Genomic DNA, 23,294 nt, shown 5'->3' on the forward strand with positions numbered 1-23,294 from the left:
TACGGTTTCTATTGTATGAAGTTCGTCAACTGTGAAAAATTTATGGAATTCACAGAGCTGTGATTCTTGCTTTGTAATCGTCTTTAAAAATTTATTACAAATTCTTTGGAGTTTATTTACAATAGTTACATGACTATACTTACATATACTGTACTTATACAATATTAATTATTACAATTAGATCCGTTCGAAATAATTCGCAACTGTCAATCAGAGTTTGAAACTAAAATTCATGAGGCACTCCAATAAAAGCAGCACAACCCCAGGCTCAACAAACAATTATTCGCTGGAGGGGCATCTTTTCTGTTGAAATTATATTAGATTACGTTTGTTTTATGTTGCTTAGTGGTTTTTCCTTTATTGCCTTTATGTTGTTCCGCTCACTATCTTGTCTCATGAGCACACTCCCGCATACTTTATGGCAGATTGTTACCACCTTCTGTGTTTTTTCGTCAGTTGTTGCTTGTACGCAGGTCAGTGCAGTGTTATTTATTTTCAGTCATTTATTATTAACATTTCACGAATATTTGTTTTTGTTTAGATGAATTAAGGTATTTTCCTGACGAGGGCATAAAGTTTTGCCGAAAACGTTTGAAGTTATGTAGCTATTTTATTTTATGCATTATTTTTTAAATTATGCAATTCAATCTTATAAAGCTGTTATCGATTATCTGTCTATGGTTTTCAAAAAGTATCTTTCTATCAAAGCTATAATTATTACGCTACAATTACTACGCTGCACAAGAATCATACGAAACAAACTAGCCTACTCGGTGAGGAACAGTTCACACGCACAAAAGAAATGAGAAGCCATAACCAGTTACAATTGTCTGTTATTGTTGGTTATTGCAACTGGTTATTGCGTTTGATATTCAAAGAATCCATGATTTTTGTCTGATATTCAGATCTACTAGAGATGACTTTAAATTGCTTGATCAAAACATAGTAAGTGCACGCTACACATGAAGCAATGTGTTTTTAATTGTACTTTTGTTTGCTAAATTTGTGTTATGATGCTCCCCAGCCTTGTTAACAATAAAATTTAATTTATTTTACTTAAGGTAACTTCTGACACTTAGAAATTAAAATTAATTGTTGACTATTTTGATTGACTAAGTTTCAGTTTGACTAAAATGGCGACCCCAAGAGTTCGTCTACTTCCTGACTTCAAGTCTGTGCAGATAACCTGGCAAGACAACCACGTTAGCACGTAAGTAAGCTAGGGCCATAGCCGTACGAGCCAGGGGGGCAGCCGCCCCCCCTGTTGTTTCAAAACGTCGCGAATTCGGGCAAAATCTCGCAATTATTAGGGCAAAAATTGCTATATGAAAAGCTGCAAAATTGCATGAATTAAGAAAAACTATAAATTAATATCTTTTACCTATCAAACTAAGTACAGCCTCTTATTTGCACAAGAAATGTGCCGCAAAATCTTCATTTGGTCACACAATATTGATGTATTGTATTGCATGGTGATCAAACTGTAGTACGAAATGCATTTAACCAACAGCATCATGCCAATTTAGGCAGCCACCAAAATATGTCTCTAATACTTTTGTGAAACTGCCCAAATCAAAACGCAAAATTTGCTATATATATAGCTAATTTTATTAATTTTCGCAAATGCATCGTGTTGATTTGGGCAGCTCAAAACATGAAATTATTTGATAAAACTGATTAGTCTGTTTATGCAACTGCCCAAATTAACGTGAGGCAGTTTCCCCAAATTGAACAAATTCATTAATTTAAGGCAGTGGCTTTTTCGTGAACAACCACAGTAATGTAGGTTATATATGATATCGGTCATATAGTGTTTCAGATTGAAAGACTGGAGCCGGTTAAATAGTGTTTCAGATTAAAAGACCAGAGCTGGTTAAATAATGTTTCAGATTAAAAGACCGGAGCCGGTTAAATAGTGTTTCAGATTAAAAGGCCGGCGCCGATCAAATAGCCACTGCCTTAATTTTTCCCATTTACATAACTGTATCGTTTAGATTTGGGCAACAAAAAAATATGAAATTATCTGATCATAGTCTATTTATAAAACTTTCCAATTGGCATGATACAGTTGCCTCGCATCAAAATTTACAAAGTCTTTAACGCTTTGAAGGTTGGGGGGGGCTGTCAATTCAACTTTTTTGTATCAACAGTTGTACCTCTAAAACTACTGAGGCTGCGACTACGAGATTTCTTGACTTTTCCTAACTTTTATTCACCTCTATTGAGCTGAAATTTTGAGCGATTAAAAGTTATAAATTGAGAGATATAATGCATTTCTCAGCACATCCTCTGAAATATTTCATATTCTGTTATTCAAAATTTTCCCACCAGTTGGATGAAAGTAATTAATTTGGCCCATGTCTCGTTAATCCTAACTGTTTATGTAAAATTATGTAAAAAAAATTTAATCACAACATTGCAATGCATGTTCTTCATTACTCTACCAAAAAATAATGTGTAAACTCACGCTGCAATCACAGTCATAAGTCACCTCAACATTTCAACGTATATGAGCAGTTCTAAAATTCACATAGTTTTAATTTTTGAATATGCTCAGCGTGAATACTTTTCCAAAGGGAATCCAAAATTTTGAAACCGTGCCTTAAAAAATAACAGAGATATCACTCCTAAAGCATAAGAAGAATCGACAGCCCCCCCCAAACTGAGCAAAGACTCCAGGAGCCCAACCTTCTAAGGGTTAATTTTTTTCATAATAACCATAAATGCATCATCTTGTTTTGGGCGACTACAAAATATGAATTTATATAAATCTGGTGAACACTTTTATAAAACAGTTCGGGTGGAGAGGTTACAGTACTTTTTCAACCATAAACAGACATAGCTATTAGCTAAGCAACACCACAACATTTAACAAAAAAATGTTATAGCCTACCTGTTAAAAGTAATGTTAAGGTGTAGCTTAGCTTTGTTTGGTTACTTTTATAAAAGGGTCTGCTACTATTCGGCGATTTTTTGAAAATCCAACGACGCCTTCTGCAAATCCGACGATTGAATATTATTCAATATTCAGACATTGAAAATGTAAATACGAACTGTTAGACTAATTGGCTTCTTTGAATCCTACGTCACCGTCTGTATGCAACCTTAGAATATATTAGTTAATTTTTGTCATCAAATTACCTAGCCTAACTATATTTTTAGAAGTTGTACTAAAATTCGTATCATCAAAACTACTTCAATTGATTTCAGAACAAGGTTTATTTGAACAGAAGTAGTATGTCTGTGTTTTATTACACTTAATTAAATTTCTCTATTGTTATGTACTTTTTTCTGAATCCGTATGGTCACACTGAGCAGGTTTCCTGCAATGTTTATTTTTATAAGTCTTTTATGACATCACAACTGAATATTTAAGTGGGGTTGTTTTTTATTTGTGGTGTGTAAAACAATATTTGTTACTCCAATCTACCATGCCAAAGTGCAGAAGCATCGAGCAATGCACATGCACAAGCAAGGTATCTTCAAAGAGGAATTCAGTTCTTCTATCTTGATTCCTTTGGTAAAAAATTCTAGGTAGCTGGTGGCGTAGCCAGGGGGGGGGTTGGGGGTTGCACCCCCCGTGACGTCGCACGTGTGTGACGTCACGATATTGAGAATGATGCTTTCAGTCTATGCCTCTAAAACAAAGTTTGCCTAATTTTAAATGAAATATGCAAAAAGCGAGTTTTGTCATTACCAAACATTCAAATATCTCAGCCAGGAATTAGCAACAAGAAAACATAGAGACTTGTAGCTTTATTTCCGAAAAATGCCGAAGAAAACATGATCTTATCCTTTTGCTATGCCACCGGACAGCACCATTTTACAGGAATATTCATACCCACATTTTTGTTGAAAATATTCTCAGAATGCACCAAATTCAAAGTAATTTTTCAAAATTTTCTGGGGGAGGCCCCCCAGACCCCCCGCCGATGGGTGTCGCCATAAGCGAAACACGTCATCAAACCCTCTCCTTTCAAAATTCCTGGCTACGCCACTACTGGTGATCTTGTTATGTCAGTTTTTCACTATTATCATGCACCACATACATTATATTTGGGCAATTTCTATAAAAGCGTGCACATTTGGGCAAATTTACGTTCTGCCCCCCCAAAATGGTTTGGTCTCGTACGGCTATGGTTAGGGCTATAGCAAGGTCTATTCCGTGAGTTGTTAAAGGTTTGTTAATGCAATTTTAAGCCAAACGCGCAACTGGCAAGAACTGGTAACAAACTGAGATCAATGGAGCAACATGTACTTTGGAAAGCATGGTTAGTCTCCATTTCTTTTTGCAAGGTTTAGTGGTTTGTAAATAAAACTGTCATTAAAATTAACAAAAACCAGCTTGTTGATATTTGGTTAGATACCATACCTCTTGGCTTCGATATAACTGCACCTGCAAGATTTGTCAACAAGAAGAACACGTGGGCTGTTACTATGTTGATATGAGGAAATTTCCAGAACAGTTGTTGGCAACAAAAGTTAGTTTTAATCAAGAAAGTAAGTTGGTACAGATTTCCTTTAATTGTTCTCAGTCTGCTCTGTATCAAATTTTGTAAGCTGGGCGAATATTAAAAGCTTATAGCTTTGGGAGAAATAATTTTAGAATACCACAGGCATATGAAAAAAAAACAACTTAATTAAATTGAATAGCGTTATTCATGACACAATCCAATAAACTAACAAATAACATAACATATTAAATTCGAACGTTTTCGACAAAACTCTCTGACAAAGGCTGTCTATGTGCATACCGCATGACTTTGCAAAGAATCAGTGACTATGAGACGACAGACAAAATTTCCAATTTCATAAACTAAAAATTGCGCAAAAAGAAGTTTTCATCTCGTTAAAGATTTGCACTTCTGGAGTGGCCTGCAGTCTACAATCTACATCCAATCAAATATATTACGCTACGCTACTTGGGAGCATCACCATCTAAGGGCCTACTCATGTTTAGTATGTCCGGCGTTTATATGCTATTCAAAATGGTAATTTAGTTACATTATAGAGTTTTATTTTTACGGCCTCATTTGGTACAAGTGTGGTACACAGTGTAATTTGTTATCGTGATATTATGATCTTAAATCCCTCTATGATGGTCTTGGAACCAAAAGGAACAACACAAAACGTTTAACGCCACATTTTTGCAGCTAACTTGTTATTTTGAAGTAGCACTTTGAAGCTCAATTGGGCCACGCTTTAAGGCAAATTTCTAAAGCTTTAAAGCAATGCGATCACGTTTTATGAACTTTACCTTTTTCTAGGCCTTTACTATGTTATTGGAAGTATTATTTTTCATTGATGGTCAAAAATAACAATAAACTAAAATTCATACTGGCGTAGTGCTCTTTCATCTTTCCCAAAGTCAAATCTTTTCCACCTGACTTTAAAAGTCTTCTCTACACAACATAATTGTGACAAATATAAACATGACAAATGAAGCAAACTATCTTAAGAGTTTGTAGACTTCCATTGACCATTTTTTTCTAGAGAATGTAAGAAAGTTTATTTTTTGTTAAAATGACGGAAGGAAATTTTTTATTCTAATTAACATTCAAGGAGTTTGCTGCTTTAACGCAAAGCTTTCACGCGACCCACGATTTGACAAGCATCATTAAAGCATTTTAGCTACTTACGCAATAACATAAGGGCCTACAAGTAGATTCTGTGGTGGTTGAGGAGCCAATGATGCTCACGAGGCACCGTTCGACATCGTCGAAAACATTGATTCACTGTTAGTGATAGGTTACAAATATAATTTCAAAAGCTTTGCGGTCCAAACCAACTTTGTTCATCAGTTCACTATTATTACCACACAACTGCATACATTGTAGAGTGAGGGAAAGAAATTGGTGTGGTCGTATTATAACGTAAGATGATAATAGTCCAATATTTTGCAACGTTAGCTTTGGTTTGGAATGCAGTGGTGAAATGTTGAGAGGCAACAAAGCATCAGTGAGATCATGAAAATGTATTGTTCGTTTATTCGTGGTGTTTATGGGGATTTGTGTTTCAGAAAATTCATTGTTAATGACCATAGAACATGATCCATACAAAGGACATGTGACTTCATTTGATGCCGACTCATTGCGCGAGCTGTGCTATTGTGATGATTGCCTGGAGAAGAAAACCAAAGCAAGGAAATTTATCTTCAAATCGACCGAAAACGAAAGAAATATTACGAAACTAGATTTCAATGACGCCATCGATGATTATGACGAGTTTTATTTTCGGTAAAATTGAAAAAACAAAAACAAAGCCCCAATAGTTGTGAATGTACCCAACTAAAAAGAATTCTACTAAAATTCATTATTTTTCATCAGTACATTATTGTATCTTCTTGCGTTTGAGGCCGCCGCAGGTCACGTTGTCCAATCCAGGTACAGCAGCCAATGGATTGTGTGTTCATCGAGCGTTGTTAGGTCCACATCTTGGTCGGTAAATCTTGGTCGGTATACAGGACATTGGTAGACATAGTATGCAGTCTGAAAATCTGAGCCCCATGCACAAGATGGTGAGTCGGCGAGGCCCCATTGAAACATGTTACTATTGAAACAGCCCACCCCAGTTCGCAAGCGATTGAACTTCACCCTTTCCTTCTGAGGTAGTTTTGCTCCAGGTGTGTATTGATATTGGGAAGGATTGTGAGTTGAACTGGCCTCGCGACTTATTTCCATTCACTATTCCAAACTTTGGAAATTTACAAGTTGGAGTTGCAGATGACTGCAGCATGGCCCGAAAAAGGGCATCGAGATTTCAAGCGCTGGGGCCTTTAGAAGTGCGATCTGGTTGAAGTGGTGGTCATTCCTTGACATCACTTATAAAAGCATAATTTTATACGCATAATATAATTTTATGAATACATACATAATGTTCCCTACGCAGTCTAGATAGGACAATGTCTGATAGTACCAGCAGAAAGTCAGTGGAAGTTGGAGTAGACAACCGGTGATTATTCTCATGGTGGTGTTGAGGACTGTGTCAATTTTGCTAGCGTGTACCTTGAGGCACCAAACAGGCACCGATTGTAGCCTATGTTCTTATGTTATACAAGATTTACTTTTTTCACATATCATTAAAACTTAACCTTATGTATACCTGATGTACACTTTTATTCTGCAGTACAGATGGTTTAATTTACTTATATATTGGGTGCAGTAAGTCTCACTATAAATTTTATAAGAACAATGGACGATCGATCAAGGAGAATCAAAGTAGCCGACGCTTTATTTAGGCAGGGCCGATAATAATGATGACAATGTGTCACTTATACGTATTTATACAACGCTTATTCTATTAGGTGGATGAAGACATTGTTCGAAGATGGTTTATGCCAAGTTGAGAATTTTCCTTCTGAAAATGACGAATTTTTAAAGGTAAAACGTTTTTACAATTGAGCTGTTTTGGTTTAAAACATGTTACAATAGAATTAAGAAGGTTGTGAAAAACCGTTTTAGCTTTATAGAAAATCTCAATGCCTCATTGTGTATTTTTCAAAAAGAAAAAAAAGAAACAGAAAGGCGATTTGCCAAAATCTTAGTATTTGTCGAAAAGTATACTAAGACAGGGTATTCAACTCAGTCCTACCAATTCAGAGAGGGACCACTAACTACTAAGCCATCGAGGCTGTTGTTATTGCAAAAATGTTGGCTAGCTAATGGCTTTAACGCTACAGTTGGTTAACATTTAATTTGTAAAATATATTTGCAGGCGGCTGGAGCTCTTGGACAAATCCAAGTCACCCAATATTCAACGGTGAGAAAAACATAGAGGAAATAATTTTTCAATATCAAGCTCTTTAGATTTAATTGTTTTATCTTATGCAAACTTATACCCGATAGTCATAAGTTTGCATAAGATAAAACATATACCCGATAGTCATAAACAGTATGAGAAGGAAAGGAAGCCAATCTTAGTGTCCACTTTTGGACATGTCTTAATGCATCTTGCAATAGACACAGCGCATGCTCTTAAACAGATTGGAACCGGCGCACTGTAGCCTACCGCACCAGGGCTCACACTACGAGGTTGTGTTGCCGACAAGATTTAGAGTGAATTACAATCATCTGGAAATCTTGATGCTTACAAAGTTTGAAAATCTTTTTTAAGGTTGGTCCAATCAATGAAATTGTCAACTATAAACGCAATGAGATCATCACCAGCGGCAATACTTCTCAAGAGTTGGGTTTCCACATGGATTTCGCTTACAATGAAGGTGGTGGAGAAATGACGCTACACAATTGCATAAAGTTAGTATAGTAGACTTTAAGTTAGTAGCAATGGCACCCTTTTCTAATGATTAGAAAAAAATAAAATTTAGAAGTGAGTCGCCATCTCCGCTTGAAGCAAATTGTGCATCAACATGGGTTATCTTTTCCATGAGTCCCGGTTTTGAACTAGCTCACCTAGTGTCGCCAAATTGAGTTTGATCCATACCTGGATGTTGTCATGCCATCATCTTGGTGGTCTGCCTCGTTTTCTCGTTCCGTTTAACTTTTAACTTATGCCAATTTTGTGAATTGTGAATAACAATAACAGAGCATTGTAAATTTATAACTTGTAAATAACAGAACATTTTTCTTAAAAGTAAATCCATTTTGTTCTCGTTTCTTTCCAAAGTAACTTTTTTAATTGTTGCTATTTCGTTTGTCGTAAAAAGTTTAGATGAAATGGATTGGGATAAAGGCTGTTTACGTGACCATCCCGAGAAATGTCCTGCCAAAGACATAGCTGCATGCTGTTGAACGTTGACGTTTTGTCGAACTTTCGCTATTTCGAGTGTTGTTTCAGGGCTCTCACTACTCGGCTATGCAGCCGACGGGTAGACCTTTCTAATGAAGAATTTTGTTGTGAAACATGTTCCATCGTATAAAGTTCTGTTTTGTTTTAATCAAATACGTATCTCAGCCAGCAAATTACTTGTTTTTTATAATGATTTACAGTCTGCAAGCAATAAATTGCAATTGATTTGCTGATAGGGATGCGGTCTCTCTCAGGACTATCACAAGAAATTGCAAGGCTTGTTATCAATTAAAAAAACAGTCAGATTACATGATTACAGGAACGCGACTCCGGGATAAGAAGCTGGAAAATTTTCGCATTGTGTCTTTAAAATATTTCTGTACCTGCAGATAAGAGTCACCAACACGTTTGTATTTGATGGTCGCTTGTTTTCTAGACTTGTGTGTATTGCTTGTAGGACGAAATAAGCACAGTAAAGTTGAGGCATGATGGACGTAACAAACATTTCAATCACCGGATCAATTACTTTCTTAGATTTGACAAGGAAATTGTCGGAGGAGAGAGCATTGTCTCCGACGCGTTTGAAGCGGCTGAAATTCTTCGCGTGGAAGATCCTGCAGCTTTCAAGATTTTAACAGAGGTGCCTCTTTACATGGAGAACAAAGTTCCCAAGGAGCGTTATTACCAGCGTTCGCCTCTTTGCATCACAGTTGACTATTATGACCAGGTACGTTCAGTGACGTAAATTGCAAATTTGCCACAGAATGGAAAGTTAATTATATCATTGAATAAGAGCACAGTACCATAATTCCAGCAATGTCACGTATGAAAGAATTTCATACACTAGCCTACTTCACATTGATTATTATTAATAATTTTACTTTAATATAAGAGTGGTTGAAGAACACATTAGTTTTTTTATGTTGTGGTTTTTTTCTTTTTCATAAATTGTAGCTTGTTTTATTGAAAGTAAGTGATATCTCATCAGTACATTTGGTTCCCAAACTGACACAATGCCAGAAAGTACGATAACATGGCTAACATTATAGATTGATGTTTCTCGGCAGCCGATTTGTAGCAAGAATTGACAGCGATAGACACGTGTTTCGCCCATGATACTGTTGAGCCCAGCCTCATGGGCGAAACACGTGTCTATCGCTGTCAATTCTTGCTACAAATCGGCTGCCGAGAAACATATTGTTGATTGGATGGTCTGAATGGCTTAGCGTGGAAGCTACACCGTTATGGTTGGCGAATCGCAGCTGCTCGCTGTACTAGTGAGTGCTCAGCCTTGTGCTGATAGCCGGGAAGAACGCCCCTTTCTTCACAATTATAGATTGATATTTGTCTTATTATAAATCTGGTATTTGTGCCGCCGGGGAAAATTCGTTTACGCCCTAAACTCCTTCGTTAATTAGAATTCTTCTGATTGGCTAGGTTTACATTTCTTTTTTTTTCTGCTATAAATGCTTCACCACATTTAGGTTTGTTTTATTCGTATACGAAAACCTGCAGCTTCAGGCTATGCGGATCATTGTAATCGCTATTTGTCTCTGCTCTATATTTTTAAGAAAGCATCCCAAATAAAGTAGTTTGCATAATTTTTGTTTTGGGCAAATTATTTTTAAACAAGTTCAGTTTTTGGTATTTTTACTAGTAATCTACTTATTGAACCACAACAACATTTTCTTTAAAAATAATGTGTCTAAGGCCGCAACGAATAGTGAAAATGAGTGAAAAACTCAATGCATGTTGTTACATTTGGTGCTAAAAAATGTGGTCCCATGTTATTTACTGACAGTGACCAAAGAGGTATTTTAGTTTTTACATTTCTCCATGATACAACGTTTTCATAAGGAGTGGATTATACAATATAATATAAATTTTCAATTTACATTTCCACAGATTGTTGGAGTATGCATGGCTACGGATTACCCATGCAGGTTACAGGTCTATGGAAAGGATGTAGATCGATTTTTTGGAGCTTATAAAAAGTTTATCGAAATTTTACATAGAGAGGAATTGCAGGTTCATTGACAACCAATTTATCTGGTCCAGATCTGGTAAAGATCTGGTCAGATCAGTACCCGATCTGGTGAAAATCTGGACCAGATAAAGTGGCTGTCTGGGTAGGCTTTAGAAATAAACATTTTTTTAGAAAAGTGTTAGATATTCAACAGATGTATTTTTCCACTCAGTAACCATGATCTTGAATCGACCTAATTGACTTGCTGTAGTAAATTAGCTAAAAATGAAATGAAGGACCACGCTGTTCAATCCTATCATTTACAAGAGTAGCCGAAGAATAGCAGCCTAGCTTTATTTGTGCATTAAAAGTCTCATAATAATAGTAATCTGCAAATGTTTCTGGTATTGATTTGGAAATCAATATTCTGATTTAACCTTCAAAACAAGCCTTTTATTTTTAATGATAATCTTGTGTTTTTGATGATAATCTTCTACTTTTCTCAGGTTCATTTTTTTCATCACCCAAACGCCGTGGTTTGCTTCGACAACAGACGAATGGTTCACGCGCGGACATCATTCCAATCAAACGGCGGGAAACGTAGAATTAAGGTCTATTGTTTCTCAAGAATTGATTTCAGTTTGACTCATATTAAAAATATTGCAAACCAATCTGTAGCCGTCTTAAGCAGAATGCCTTCTGTTTTTACTTTTGCGTTCAATGGACCTTGGTTTGTATAGGCTACATGTCTGGTATCATTTACTTTCCAATTAAAAGTCGTAGTAATAACCAACGTTATACAGTAGGACAGTGGTTCCCAACTCATGGGTCGCGACCCAAAGTTGGGTCGCCTGATAATTTTGTTGGGTCGCTTGTTTTTCAGGCATATTGTATCTTGGGCGAAAAAAATAACAATAAAAAAATTTTAAAATGTGAAGAGATCGATCACAAAACTGGAAAATATAAACACAAGTCATGAAGCGTTTCATGTCGAGACATCGGAAAGCTTTGTAGCATGATCGTATAATAGTGCAAGAAGTTTTAACAATTTTCGCTTTTATTATTATTATTAAATGTAAACCTAACAAAAATTTCAGTCTCAAACATAAATTAACTTGACAAAGTTACGGGATATATATTGTAACGTGCACTATATGTCACGAACGCTATGTCGGACAAACTATGACAAAGTTTTCCACACGTTGGACCACGCATAGTCTGATGTGGTAAAACGCATCAAAGACAAAGCCCCAAGTGCTGTATGGACTTATTGCTTTCTACACAGAGAGGCCTTTGCTGCAAAAAAGCTGTCTCAAGAGCAGCACGAAGTGTTGAATGATGTGAAGTGTGTAAACTTCATCAAAACAAGTCCACTAAATCGGCATTTGTTTTCGTCTTTGTGGATTCTGATTATTATCAAGCATTGCTGTTGCACACAGAAGTGCGATATTTGTCACGAGGTCGTGTCCTGAAGCGAGTTTGTAATTTGCGAGAGGAGATTGCTATCTTCCTGAGGCAACAGAACTGTGTGAGATTAGCCGAGAAGTTTTTGCAAGAAGATTTCAAGGCAAAAGTTGCTTACCTTGCCGTTAGGCTATATTTGACTCTCTGAATTCTCTAAATTTATATATGCATGGCAACGGTTTTACGGTGATTGATCGCGCCGCAAAAGTTTCTGCTTAACACAAAAAACTCATATTCTGGAAAAGTTATGTCACCAGAGATTAGTACGATATATTTCCTCAGCTAACGCAATATATCTGTGGCAGTGAAGTTGATATGAAGTTGATAAGTTGATATTAAGCAAACGATAATAATAATTAGACACCTGAAACAGTTTGCCAAAAAGTTTGTGCACTACTATGGAGAATCTCTAACACGTAATAACCAAAATGATTGGATAATTGATCCATTTGTTGGAAAAGATCTGAGCTTCAACTTTCCACCCATGTTGCAGAACAGTTTATGGACATAACGACAGAAGTAGCAAACCGTATTTCTTTTGCGTCCTTCAAAGACAAATACCCCAAAGATTCTGTAAACATCCACTTTTGGGCTTCCATGTAGGCTACAAAGTGTATCCCACAGTTTCACAATTGGGGATTCAAAAACAGATTCCATTTGCAACAACTTGGCTTTGTAAGATTGAATTTAGCGCCATGTGTGTATTGAAAACTGAACAACGAAACCGGCTGAAAGAGCCGACATGCGGCTATGCCTAAGCAAAATAACGCCTCGATTTCAAAAACTCACTGACAGCAAGCCAGCACAGCTATCTCATTAGTGATTTGATAAACATATTATTTTCGAAAAAATTTGCTGCTTTTGTAGTGCTGTTTGTTTGCAACACAATCTTGTATGGCTTTTAAAATATTACGACAATTTGCTTGGGTCGCAAGATTTTACCAAACTAAAAAAAATTTAAAAATGGGTCACCTGAAAAACGAGTTGGGAACCACTGCAGTAGGATACAGTATAATTCAGAAATAGAATGCGTTAGTTACTTGTAGCGGAGCGATAATAGGCTACCAATAATATTTTTTGTGGAACCTTTTCATGGCTTTTCTTTTTCTTCTTCTTCTGGCTTTATTTCCACTTCACGTGGAGTTGCTGATGCAGATTGCAGTCCTCCACATCACTCTGTTAGCATAATTGTCTTCCTGAATTCCCACTATTTCCATATCTTTTGTCACACAGTCTCTCTATCTTTTTTTGGTCTGGCTCTCTTTTTTCCTTACTTCCAACTGTTTCATTTTTCTTCCGACATAATCATCGTCTCTCCTTATCACGTCACCTAAACATTTAAGGCGTTTCTCTCTCACTTATCCTTCGGTTTTTCGACTTGCATTCGTTCTCTGATAATTTCACTTCTCACTCGGTCCTGCTTTGTCAACTCCAGAGACCATCGCATCATTTTTATTTCTTCCATTTGCATTTTATCTTCCTATGCCTTCGTTAGAGCTACTGCCTGCATCCCATACAAGCTTGCTGATCTTACCATCGTTTTTATAAAGTCTGGTGTTCATATTTTTGAACAACCTTGAAAATAATTTATTTTTGCAAAAAAACAAAATGAAAAAGGTTGTTCTTGAGTTGTGTTGCATGCCCCCTCACGCAAGTTGTTGATGATACTAATACTAACAATTCAACAAAATGTTAAAACGTTTTTTCATTACATCATCAAAAATAGTTTGATATTTCAGGCAGTCTGTGTCAAAGCAGAATGGATGAGAAGCAATTACATGCTTCTGGCCCAGAAGCTTGGAAAAAATGTATCACCTCCTAAGCTGGCAAACTATTCTTCTTTCTAACTCTGAAGAAAGCATTGTCAGATGCTCTTATGACAAAATACATGTAAAAGCACGGAATATTTAAATGGATGCTTCATTGCTAAAGCTATCAATATGGCAATATTTGCTTTGGTAACAACCTACAGTTAAGTGTGTAAGTGCTGTTTATAGTGTTAACCCAATCGAAACATCAAGTGACCTTTTTTGTTTACTGTTTGTCAAAGCAGAATGTATAAATGTAAAGACGCCTTTGTAAATTTGTAAAGTTCTGAATAAATTCACGCTCAACTGAATGTAAACTAATTCATTCTCTTTGCTAAAAGATTTCTGATACAAAAAGTAAAGAAAAAACTCTGAAATTTATTATTCTTGTATGATCTACCCGTTTTTACAAATCGAATTTGAATTATTCACTAAGCTAGCTTAGTCCTACATATCTTCTTCATGGTTTAATACATTTTCCACAAAAAGATTTATTATCACGATTGTCACGTATTTTCAGATTTATACCAATAGTTGTGTATATGATGTTTGACAATAAACGAAATAAATGCAAATTAGTAGCCGAAAAAGAACTCATCTTTCTAATCAGGCTTGGCTCTCACTAGACGGGGTCTTTTTGTCCGCCCGATTAGCTCAATGGTTACGCGCCCGGCTCAAGATCACTCAGCGCTTGTTCGACTCTGGGGGTGTGCGGTTGAGCAACGCATTTCAGGACTGCTTTCCATTCAGCGACACCTAGTGAATGGAATAATCCCCCGCAAGAACACTTCCACAATCGGAAAACTTCACTCTGCCAATCTCGGTAACCGGCCCTGCGTTAAGAGCCTCTACAACAGTGGTTCTCAAACTTTTTCAAAAAATTTGTTGAACGGTCCCTTGCGATTTTTTCAATGACTCACGGTCCATCAAAAACTTAAGGTAAATTAGCGCAAAAACGGTAAATAATAATTTATTTGTTACATGCAATTAAAAATGCACACGTCAATAAAATGAGTGCACCTGCTTGGGTGTTATCAGCTCTATGTTAGGTTCCGTTTGGTTTAATATGATCTTGATATTATGCATTACTGTATATCCAACATGTTTTAAGCTAGGTATCAATGCGACATTGACTTCTGTATCTTTGACACCACCTGCGACAAAATGTTTTCCGATAGCTCAGATATTCTCCTACTCACAGTGTCGTTTGACAGAGACACTTGCTTCAGCTTTTGAGCTTCAGATTCTCACAAAACGTTCGATACAATAACTTGGCAACAAGGCAAGATCAGTCTGGGATGAGTTTCTTAGCGATAGCTATTTTTCTTGCAACTTCGTAGGAGGCCCTTTACCCTGCAGTATTTTCCTTCCATTGATCACTACTGCTATCAAATTAATCTTGACCTAACTAAACTATCAGCTTGCCGTTTAAAATAATCTGCATCTTTGGTTTGATAATCTGGATGATGTGTTACCAAATGTTTTTTCAGCTTGCTTGGTTTTAAAGCAGAACTTGATAAAACTTAACAGCATAGCACGCACTACGGCTTTTCTTCTTTTCCAGAATGTATCACAGTGAAACCAAATTGAACATAGGAATCATAAAATCTTAATTTTTTTCGAGGCTGAACCATTTTCACTTTTTGTTCTCAAATTTAAGGTAAAAATTTAATTAGTAAAGTTAAGAAGTAATTCATTTTTGGCTTATTTGACTAAGGCTAAAAAAGCTAAAAGTTCGGAAAGGCAATCAATTCAAAACTTAAAGCCTTAATCAACTTCGCCCACCGGTACCTCCTTTTTAGTCAAGTATATTTCGTAATTCTTTTCTTGATCTGGTAATTTGGTAAACACAAGTGTTGTAGGAGTAGCCTACGCCACCACTGTGCACTCCTTGATGTCACAAAGGCGATAGAAACGAAACAAAAGCTATCACAATGAAATGAAAGGCCAGGCTTTAAAAACTGTATGCAGGGATGCCAAGCCAGCTTACTGAATAGTATATTTTAACTTTAGTTTGAAAAATACGTTGCCTGAAAATTTTTACTTTTCACAAAATTTTTTTCTTTGGGATCGTGTTAATTTTTTTGGAAGGTGCTTCGCGGTCCCAGAAAATTGTCTCGCAGACCCCAAATAGACCGCGGACCCCAGTTTAAAAAACCCTGCTCTACAAGTATGCGAAACTATCAGAAATAACCTATCAAGGCTTTGTCAGTCCGAGGATAAAGATTCAAAATCAAACCAAACCACCCAAACCTTTCATTGGAAATGTAGTCCTGGTACAGGAAAGGTTGTATTTAACCATGCTGTTGCCTGTTGTATCTTCTCTGCCAGTCGTGAAGCATCCATGTACTTGGTAACATGCTGGGCACATATGGACAGCTGTCGTGGTTCAGCTGACCTCTCGCTTGTAGAAGACGTAAATCACAGAATTATTGCTCATAAAATTTTGCAACTATTTATCTTGCATTTAAGGTAAGAAAGATTCAAGCATTAGATTACTGCCGTTAGTTAACTACGTTAAAATCTACAATCTGTAGCCTATCAAATGAATGTGGTCTAGGACAGTGGTTCCCAACTCGTTTTTCAGGCGACCCATTTTTAAATTTTTTTTAGTTTGGTAAAATCTTGCGACCCAAGCAAATTGTCGTAATATTTTAAAAGCCATACAAGATTGTGTTGCAAACAAACAGCACTACAAAAGCAGCAACTTTTTTCGAAAATAATATGTTTATCAAATCACTAATGAGATAGCTGTGCTGGCTTGCTGTCAGTGAGTTTTTGAAATCGAGGCGTTATTTTGCTTAGGCATAGCCGCATGTCGGCTTTAACTTTCAGCCGGTTTCGTTGTTCAGTTTTCAATACACACATGGCGCTAAATTCAATCTTACAAAGCCAAGTTGTTGCAAATGGAATCTGTTTTTGAATCCCCAATTGTGAAACTGTGGGATACACTTTGTAGCCTACATGGAAGCCCAAAAGTGGATGTTTACAGAATCTTTGGGGTATTTGTCTTTGAAGGACGCAAAAGAAATACGGTTTGCTACTTCTGTCGTTATGTCCATAAACTGTTCTGCAACATGGGTGGAAAGTTGAAGCTCAGATCTTTTCCAACAAATGGATCAATTATCCAATCATTTTGGTTATTACGTGTTAGAGATTCTCCATAGTAGTGCACAAACTTTTTGGCAAACTGTTTCAGGTGTCTAATTATTATTATCGTTTGCTTAATATCAACTTATCAACTTCATATCAACTTCACTGCCACAGATATATTGCGTTAGCTGAGGAAATATATCGTACTAATCTCTGGTGACATAACTTTTCCAGAATATGAGTTTTTTGTGTTAAGCAGAAACTTTTGCGGCGCGATCAATCACCGTAAAACCGTTGCCATGCATATATAAATTTAGAGAATTCAGAGAGTCAAATATAGCCTAACGGCAAGGTAAGCAACTTTTGCCTTGAAATCTTCTTGCAAAAACTTCTCGGTTAATCTCACACAGTTCTGTTGCCTCAGGAAGATAGCAATCTCCTCTCGCAAATTACAAACTCGCTTCAGGACACGACCTCGTGACAAATATCGCACTTCTGTGTGCAACAGCAATGCTTGATAATAATCAGAATCCACAAAGACGAAAACAAATGCCGATTTAGTGGACTTGTTTTGATGAAGTTTACACACTTCACATCATTCAACACTTCGTGCTGCTCTTGAGACAGCTTTTTTGCAGCAAAGGCCTCTCTGTGTAGAAAGCAATAAGTCCATACAGCACTTGGGGCTTTGTCTTTGATGCGTTTTACCACATCAGACTATGCGTGGTCCAACGTGTGGAAAACTTTGTCATAGTTTGTCCGACATAGCGTTCGTGACATATAGTGCACGTTACAATATATATCCCGTAACTTTGTCAAGTTAATTTATGTTTGAGACTGAAATTTTTGTTAGGTTTACATTTAATAATAATAATAAAAGCGAAAATTGTTAAAACTTCTTGCACTATTATACGATCATGCTACAAAGCTTTCCGATGTCTCGACATGAAACGCTTCATGACTTGTGTTTATATTTTCCAGTTTTGTGATCGATCTCTTCACGTTTTAAAATTTTTTTATTGTTATTTTTTTTCGCCCAAGATACAATATGCCTGAAAAACAAGCGACCCAACAAAATTATCAGGCGACCCAATTTTGGGTCGCGACCCATGAGTTGGGAACCACTGGTCTAGGATAAGGACCAAAGGCTGATTGCTTTTCATTTGCCTTTCGCTATAGTCCGAGGAAGCATTGCTACACGTAGGGTGTTAAAAGGACTGACCTTCTACTTCAAAGGTTGGTTTGTTGGTTGGTTTTTAAATCTTTATCCTCGGACTGACAAAGCCTTGGTAAGATATTCCTGGTAGTGTCGCATACTTGTAGAGGCTCTTGGCGCAGGGCTGGTTACTGAGATTGGGAGAGTGAATTTTTTCGATTGTTCGAGTGTTGTTGCCGAGAAATTATTCCATTCACTAGGTGCCGCTGAATGGAGAGCAGTCCTGAAATGCGTTGCTCAAGCGCACACTTCGAGAGTCGAACATGCGCCGCGTGATCTTGAGCCAGGCGCGTAACCACTGAGCTAACGGGGCGGACAAAGGTTTAAACCACGACGATAACTTAATAGTTCTGACGATAGGTTATTACTGATAAAAAGGCACCGTATTATGAGAGAAGCGGGGAATTGGAAAATGCTGATAACTAGGGCAACCAATTTTTTGACCTAAAAACTTGAAATTTTGACTTTATAATTTACAAATTTTGACCTAATTTTGACCAATAGCTTTCTGCGTTTGCAACCCAAATGCGAAATACAAAGCATATTAGAAATCAAACCGTTAGGTAAGGATATTTTCTTTTCTAATGAAATATGAGAAAAATGTGGAAGACTCAAGGACACCACATCTATCGAACAGCGAACAGGTATAAAGAAAGTCACTCGAAAAACTGCAAAAGATAAATATGGAGTGTCTTTAAATATCCCGAAATTACTGAGAGGGTTTTGCACTATTATACTTCAACATCAACTAATGTTTCACATTATCGCCTTTGAAGTTCCTGTCTCTCGCCAAAATTTTTCCTAAAATAGAGAAATAGGCTACAGCCTACAGAAGTTGCTTGGGAGTTCCTCAGTAGGCTATAAAAATGTAGTGAAATATCATCTCGTCCCATTTTCACAATGCACTTGATGTCATTCCTTGAGATTCTTGCTTAAATATATTTTCCAATTCGGCAGTCATCAACACCAAAGTTAAGGGACCTCATTTTCTGGTAAGCTTCTTGAATGGTGTATCGGCTGTCTTCCATCTTCTGAATTGAATCGAACAGTGCGCTGTACTGCTCCTCTATTTCTACAAGGTGAGTAGCTAAGTTGGGAGCTTTTACAGCATCTTAAGCACGCCGCAGCAAGACACCACCATCATGGAAGTCTTCCACAATATTCCTTACTTCTGGTAGACTTCTTGAATAATAGTAAGCGGCTTTCAACCAAGTAACCCATCTAGTTACATTTGGCTGTGGAGGTTGGCCAATGGAAGTAAAACTAGCTCTTCTTGACCTGTTTTTAATGGTCACTGCTTTAACCCTGGCAACCAACTGATCAACAGCAGGGTAGTTGGCTAATATTCAATCGTCAGTAGTGTGCGAAACAAGATTATTACCTCAGAAATTGCAGCAAATGGATTATTACGTCACAATAGCAACAAAAATTGCAACAAAAAATCAGTATCTGTGTAGCTTTTAATAAAATATCAATAGAGAGAAGAAAAACTACATTAAAAGAAAATTTTGACCTAACCTTGAATTTTGACTTTTTTTTTACTTAATAACTTTGAAACTTCTCTTCGTGTCAGCCTGAAATTTAGTTTGTGGACGTTTTATGAACTTTGAACAAGGCAGAAAAATTTTGACTTTATTGACTTTTGGTTGCCCTACTGATAACACATAACTTATAAAACAGAGATTTTATATAGCGACTGGGCAGAACTAGAAATGTTAAATTCGCGACGGGAGAATGTCGCTCTTCTGACATCGGTTGCAATAAATTAAATTAGTTAGACATATTTTTCAATTTCCCGAATTTGTAACTTAGATTTAATAAAAAATGTTTAATTCCATTTAATTGTTTGCTTTTTGTAGGTAGCCAAATCATACCCCTAGACTAGACAAAAAGCCTAAATTATCCTTTTTATTTTTCCTTTTATAAAAAATAATACGACAATTAGATAGCCAAAACCCTACGCTGGGGACTTAAGTAAGGCAGAACCCTACACCTTTATCATGTGGAAAACATTTGCAAAAAGCTTCTGATGATTTGAGCAAGGCGGCAGATTGATATCATGGAACTTTGTTGTTCGAATTAAGGAAGTTCTCAAAAAAAAAAATAATCAGACACACAGGTTGTTGGTAGTTTCAAAATCGAGGCAGTTTTGTTTCGGGTTGGATTTCTAGATTAATTGCAGGGACAGTTCTTGAAGTCCCGTATGTTGTAATTTTAACAACAAATATCCGTTGTATTATTAAAGATGTATTTATTAAAATTAACTTGGTTAAAGTGAAATATTGAGTAGAATAGTTCCACGAACGCAGCCACAAGGAGGGCTTGGAAGACAATCGCCCCCCCCTCTCCAAAGTTTTATCTTTCCTCCCCAAAAAAATGTTGAATACTATCACAACGTTTTAGTACCATTGCAATTCATGTTAAATGACATTTTACCCCCAAACGTTGCTTTTGTCCCCCTAAAGTTTTCTCTCTATAGCTACGCCACTGTTTCCATGTAACGAATAAATATCGAGTAGCGAGGCTAAAACAAATCGTAATCATCTAAACCAGGGGTCACCAACCTTTTTTGCATGCGGGCCACTTTGGCACTAAGGAGAGCTGTGGCGGGCCGCACTAATAAAATGTTAGGTAGGTTGACTCTTATGCTAGAAAAGAACGCATTTCGTACCCAGTATCCAGCGTTACATGTTGTTCGTATTTATGTTAGAATACCGCAGCAACAAGATTAATCGAACAACGCTACTGCCAGGCCAAGCTCCTTTTACAACACTTTTGACTTTTTTAGCAATGCCTATTGCCTAATAAACGAGGCCACTTGTTTTGCGCGCTTATAACGAGGTGAGCGGTTTCATCAGAATATTCATCGCCAAGCAAGAGTGGTGTTGTCACTTCGCTTGAAAATGTTTGACACATCGCAATGCCGGCAACAATAGTGACCTGCAAACATATCAGCGAAAAATAGGCTTCAATAACAGGGAAAAAGAAACCAGGTACCATGAAACAAACGCTTGTGGAAATCACCGAAAAATCGTAATTCTATCGCAATTCATGAACAGTCTTCCCTCTAAAAAAGCAATGAGTTGGTTTTTCATCCTTTTTGTAAGAGTCTATAAAACCGTCTTTCTTTTATTATAGACAACTGTCACTTGCGGTGCTTATCAGCTTGGCAAGAATTTGTTCTTCTTCTTTATCGTGTGTCACACGGCCGTAGCCCAGAGCATCACGCAAGCTCTTGCTCTATCGTTGAACTCAGCCAAATCCTGTGTAGAGCACCTTGCCTTTAGGTCAGGGCATTCGAGTAGATGTTGCATCGTTTGCTCCTGTCCGCATTTGCAACTTGTTGATTTGTTGCAACTTGAGAATTTGTTGATTAACAATATTTTGCAGTACTTGCTTCGGCAGTACATATACTAAAACTGGAACGATACAGAGAAGATTAGCATATCCCCTGCGCAGGGATAACACGCAAAATCGTGAAGCGTTCCATATTAAACAAAAAAAAAACGTTTTGCAGTACTAAGCTAAATATCTTCATAATACAATCAGAAAAAGTTTTTAAATTTATATATAATATTTTGCCAATTTATTATAAATTGAGTTGGCACACCGACCTATTTTGCCAACAAAAACTTGCATAAAGAGAACACTGCTCGTGAAACACAATAACGGTGAAACGCACACTAGTGTTTACATGACAATTGCAAACTTAAAATAAGCAACCTATGCTCACAGACAATTTCGAAATTCGAAATCAGACGTTTTAATCAACCACCGGGACAGTGTGGCTGGACATCGCATTGGAATAACTTTAAGCAACCCCCGCCTAGAACTACAATCTGATTGGTCGGTCGGTGGAATCGTATGCAAAGCGAAAATATGCTTTCTGGAAAGTATTTTTTGCCTTCGTGCTCTTTCACTCCTGAAGAAAAGTACTTTTGGTTATGCTTGCATGCTGATGCCTTCCGCGGGCCGCAGCGACACAGCGTGGCGGGCCGCATGCGGCCCGCGGGCCGCTATTTGGTGACCCCTGATCTAAACCTATACACTGCAGAATACTTGACTTTATCATGCTCTTTTTGTTATTGTTTGGCCTTGTAAGTAGGCTATTTTAAGCAAAAAAATCTTGAAGTAGACTTCGATTTGAATCTGAAGTTCGAATATCGTAATTTCGTTTCGTTTTTATTTAAAATTAAGCTTTTTTTAATAATAATAAATACAGAGAGAGATACTGTTCACCAGGCATTTGATAAATAAAATTACTTGTGAGTTTTAGCCCTCTTGATATCGTCATTCGTGCTCACTAACAAAACGTCTGCAATAAACACTGGGTATATAATTATTAACATCAGTTGTAACCTTGTATAGCCCCCAAGAAAACTCAAGTCATTTTGTTTATAAAGTTTCTTGTTGAAAAACTTTAATTCGTATTTCCAAAATCATGTTCTTTTGGAACACACCAAATGGGTCATTTTCATGTTTAACTTTTATACGATTAAACATTTAAAGCAGCATAGCATTGCATAATTCTTGTTCTCACACAAGGTTACCAATTACTATCTGGCAATATGGCAATACAACTTCGCTTGTTCTCAAACAAAAATTTTGGTTGTTTGATTTGTGATGTAATAGTAGACTTCAATAAATTAATCCGATAACTTTAAATTTTTGCCTTTGGACAAAAGTTGTGAATGTCATGGCTGATAGCGTTCTGGGCTAGAGGTCCAATAATCACTTTGACGATGGAGTACAAACCTGATCCCAGTGTAAACGTGGCTGTGGGCTCTATTTCAGCTGTCTGCATATCAATCACAGTTGTTGGTTACTTGTGGATGGTATATCAGCATAGACGAAATCACTGGGTGAGTTAGCCAGGAAAATGTCGATATTTACTTGTTTTTGCGTGTAAGGAAGAATTTTGCATAATAGTCCTGACCATTTAATATGATAATTTTACATACCGGTATTATTTTATAGAAATTGTAACATTTCTACGTAGCCT

General features: G+C 36.9%; 2 protein-coding genes and 1 non-coding gene across 3 annotated transcripts in view; all 3 read left to right on the forward strand.

Moving 5' to 3' along the window:
* Positions 1-1,133: 1,133 nt before the first annotated feature.
* LOC145771813 (gamma-butyrobetaine dioxygenase-like) lies at positions 1,134-10,782 on the forward strand. Its single transcript, XM_082583546.1, has 8 exons — positions 1,134-1,210; positions 4,364-4,500; positions 6,020-6,236; positions 7,304-7,379; positions 7,714-7,758; positions 8,113-8,252; positions 9,280-9,472; positions 10,651-10,782. Exons 1-8 carry the CDS (start codon positions 1,134-1,136, stop codon positions 10,780-10,782), a joined length of 1,017 nt encoding a protein of 338 aa, XP_082439672.1.
* A 10,899-nt stretch (positions 10,783-21,681) lies between these two features.
* Positions 21,682-21,788, forward strand: LOC145773074 (U6 spliceosomal RNA). The gene has a single exon (XR_014289487.1). It is a non-coding gene; the product is annotated as a U6 spliceosomal RNA (small nuclear RNA).
* A 1,237-nt stretch (positions 21,789-23,025) lies between these two features.
* The window catches only part of LOC145771814 (uncharacterized), a 42,295-nt gene continuing 42,026 nt past the window's right edge, over positions 23,026-23,294 (forward strand). The window contains exon 1 of the mRNA XM_082583547.1: positions 23,026-23,154. Within this exon, the coding sequence (XP_082439673.1) occupies positions 23,035-23,154 (120 nt within the window). The 5' untranslated portion in view covers positions 23,026-23,034. The remainder of the gene's footprint in view (positions 23,155-23,294) is intronic.

The sequence above is a fragment of the Aplidium turbinatum genome, chromosome 6 (genome assembly GCF_918807975.1).
Source record: "Aplidium turbinatum chromosome 6, kaAplTurb1.1, whole genome shotgun sequence".
Lineage (NCBI taxonomy): Eukaryota > Metazoa > Chordata > Ascidiacea > Aplousobranchia > Polyclinidae > Aplidium > Aplidium turbinatum.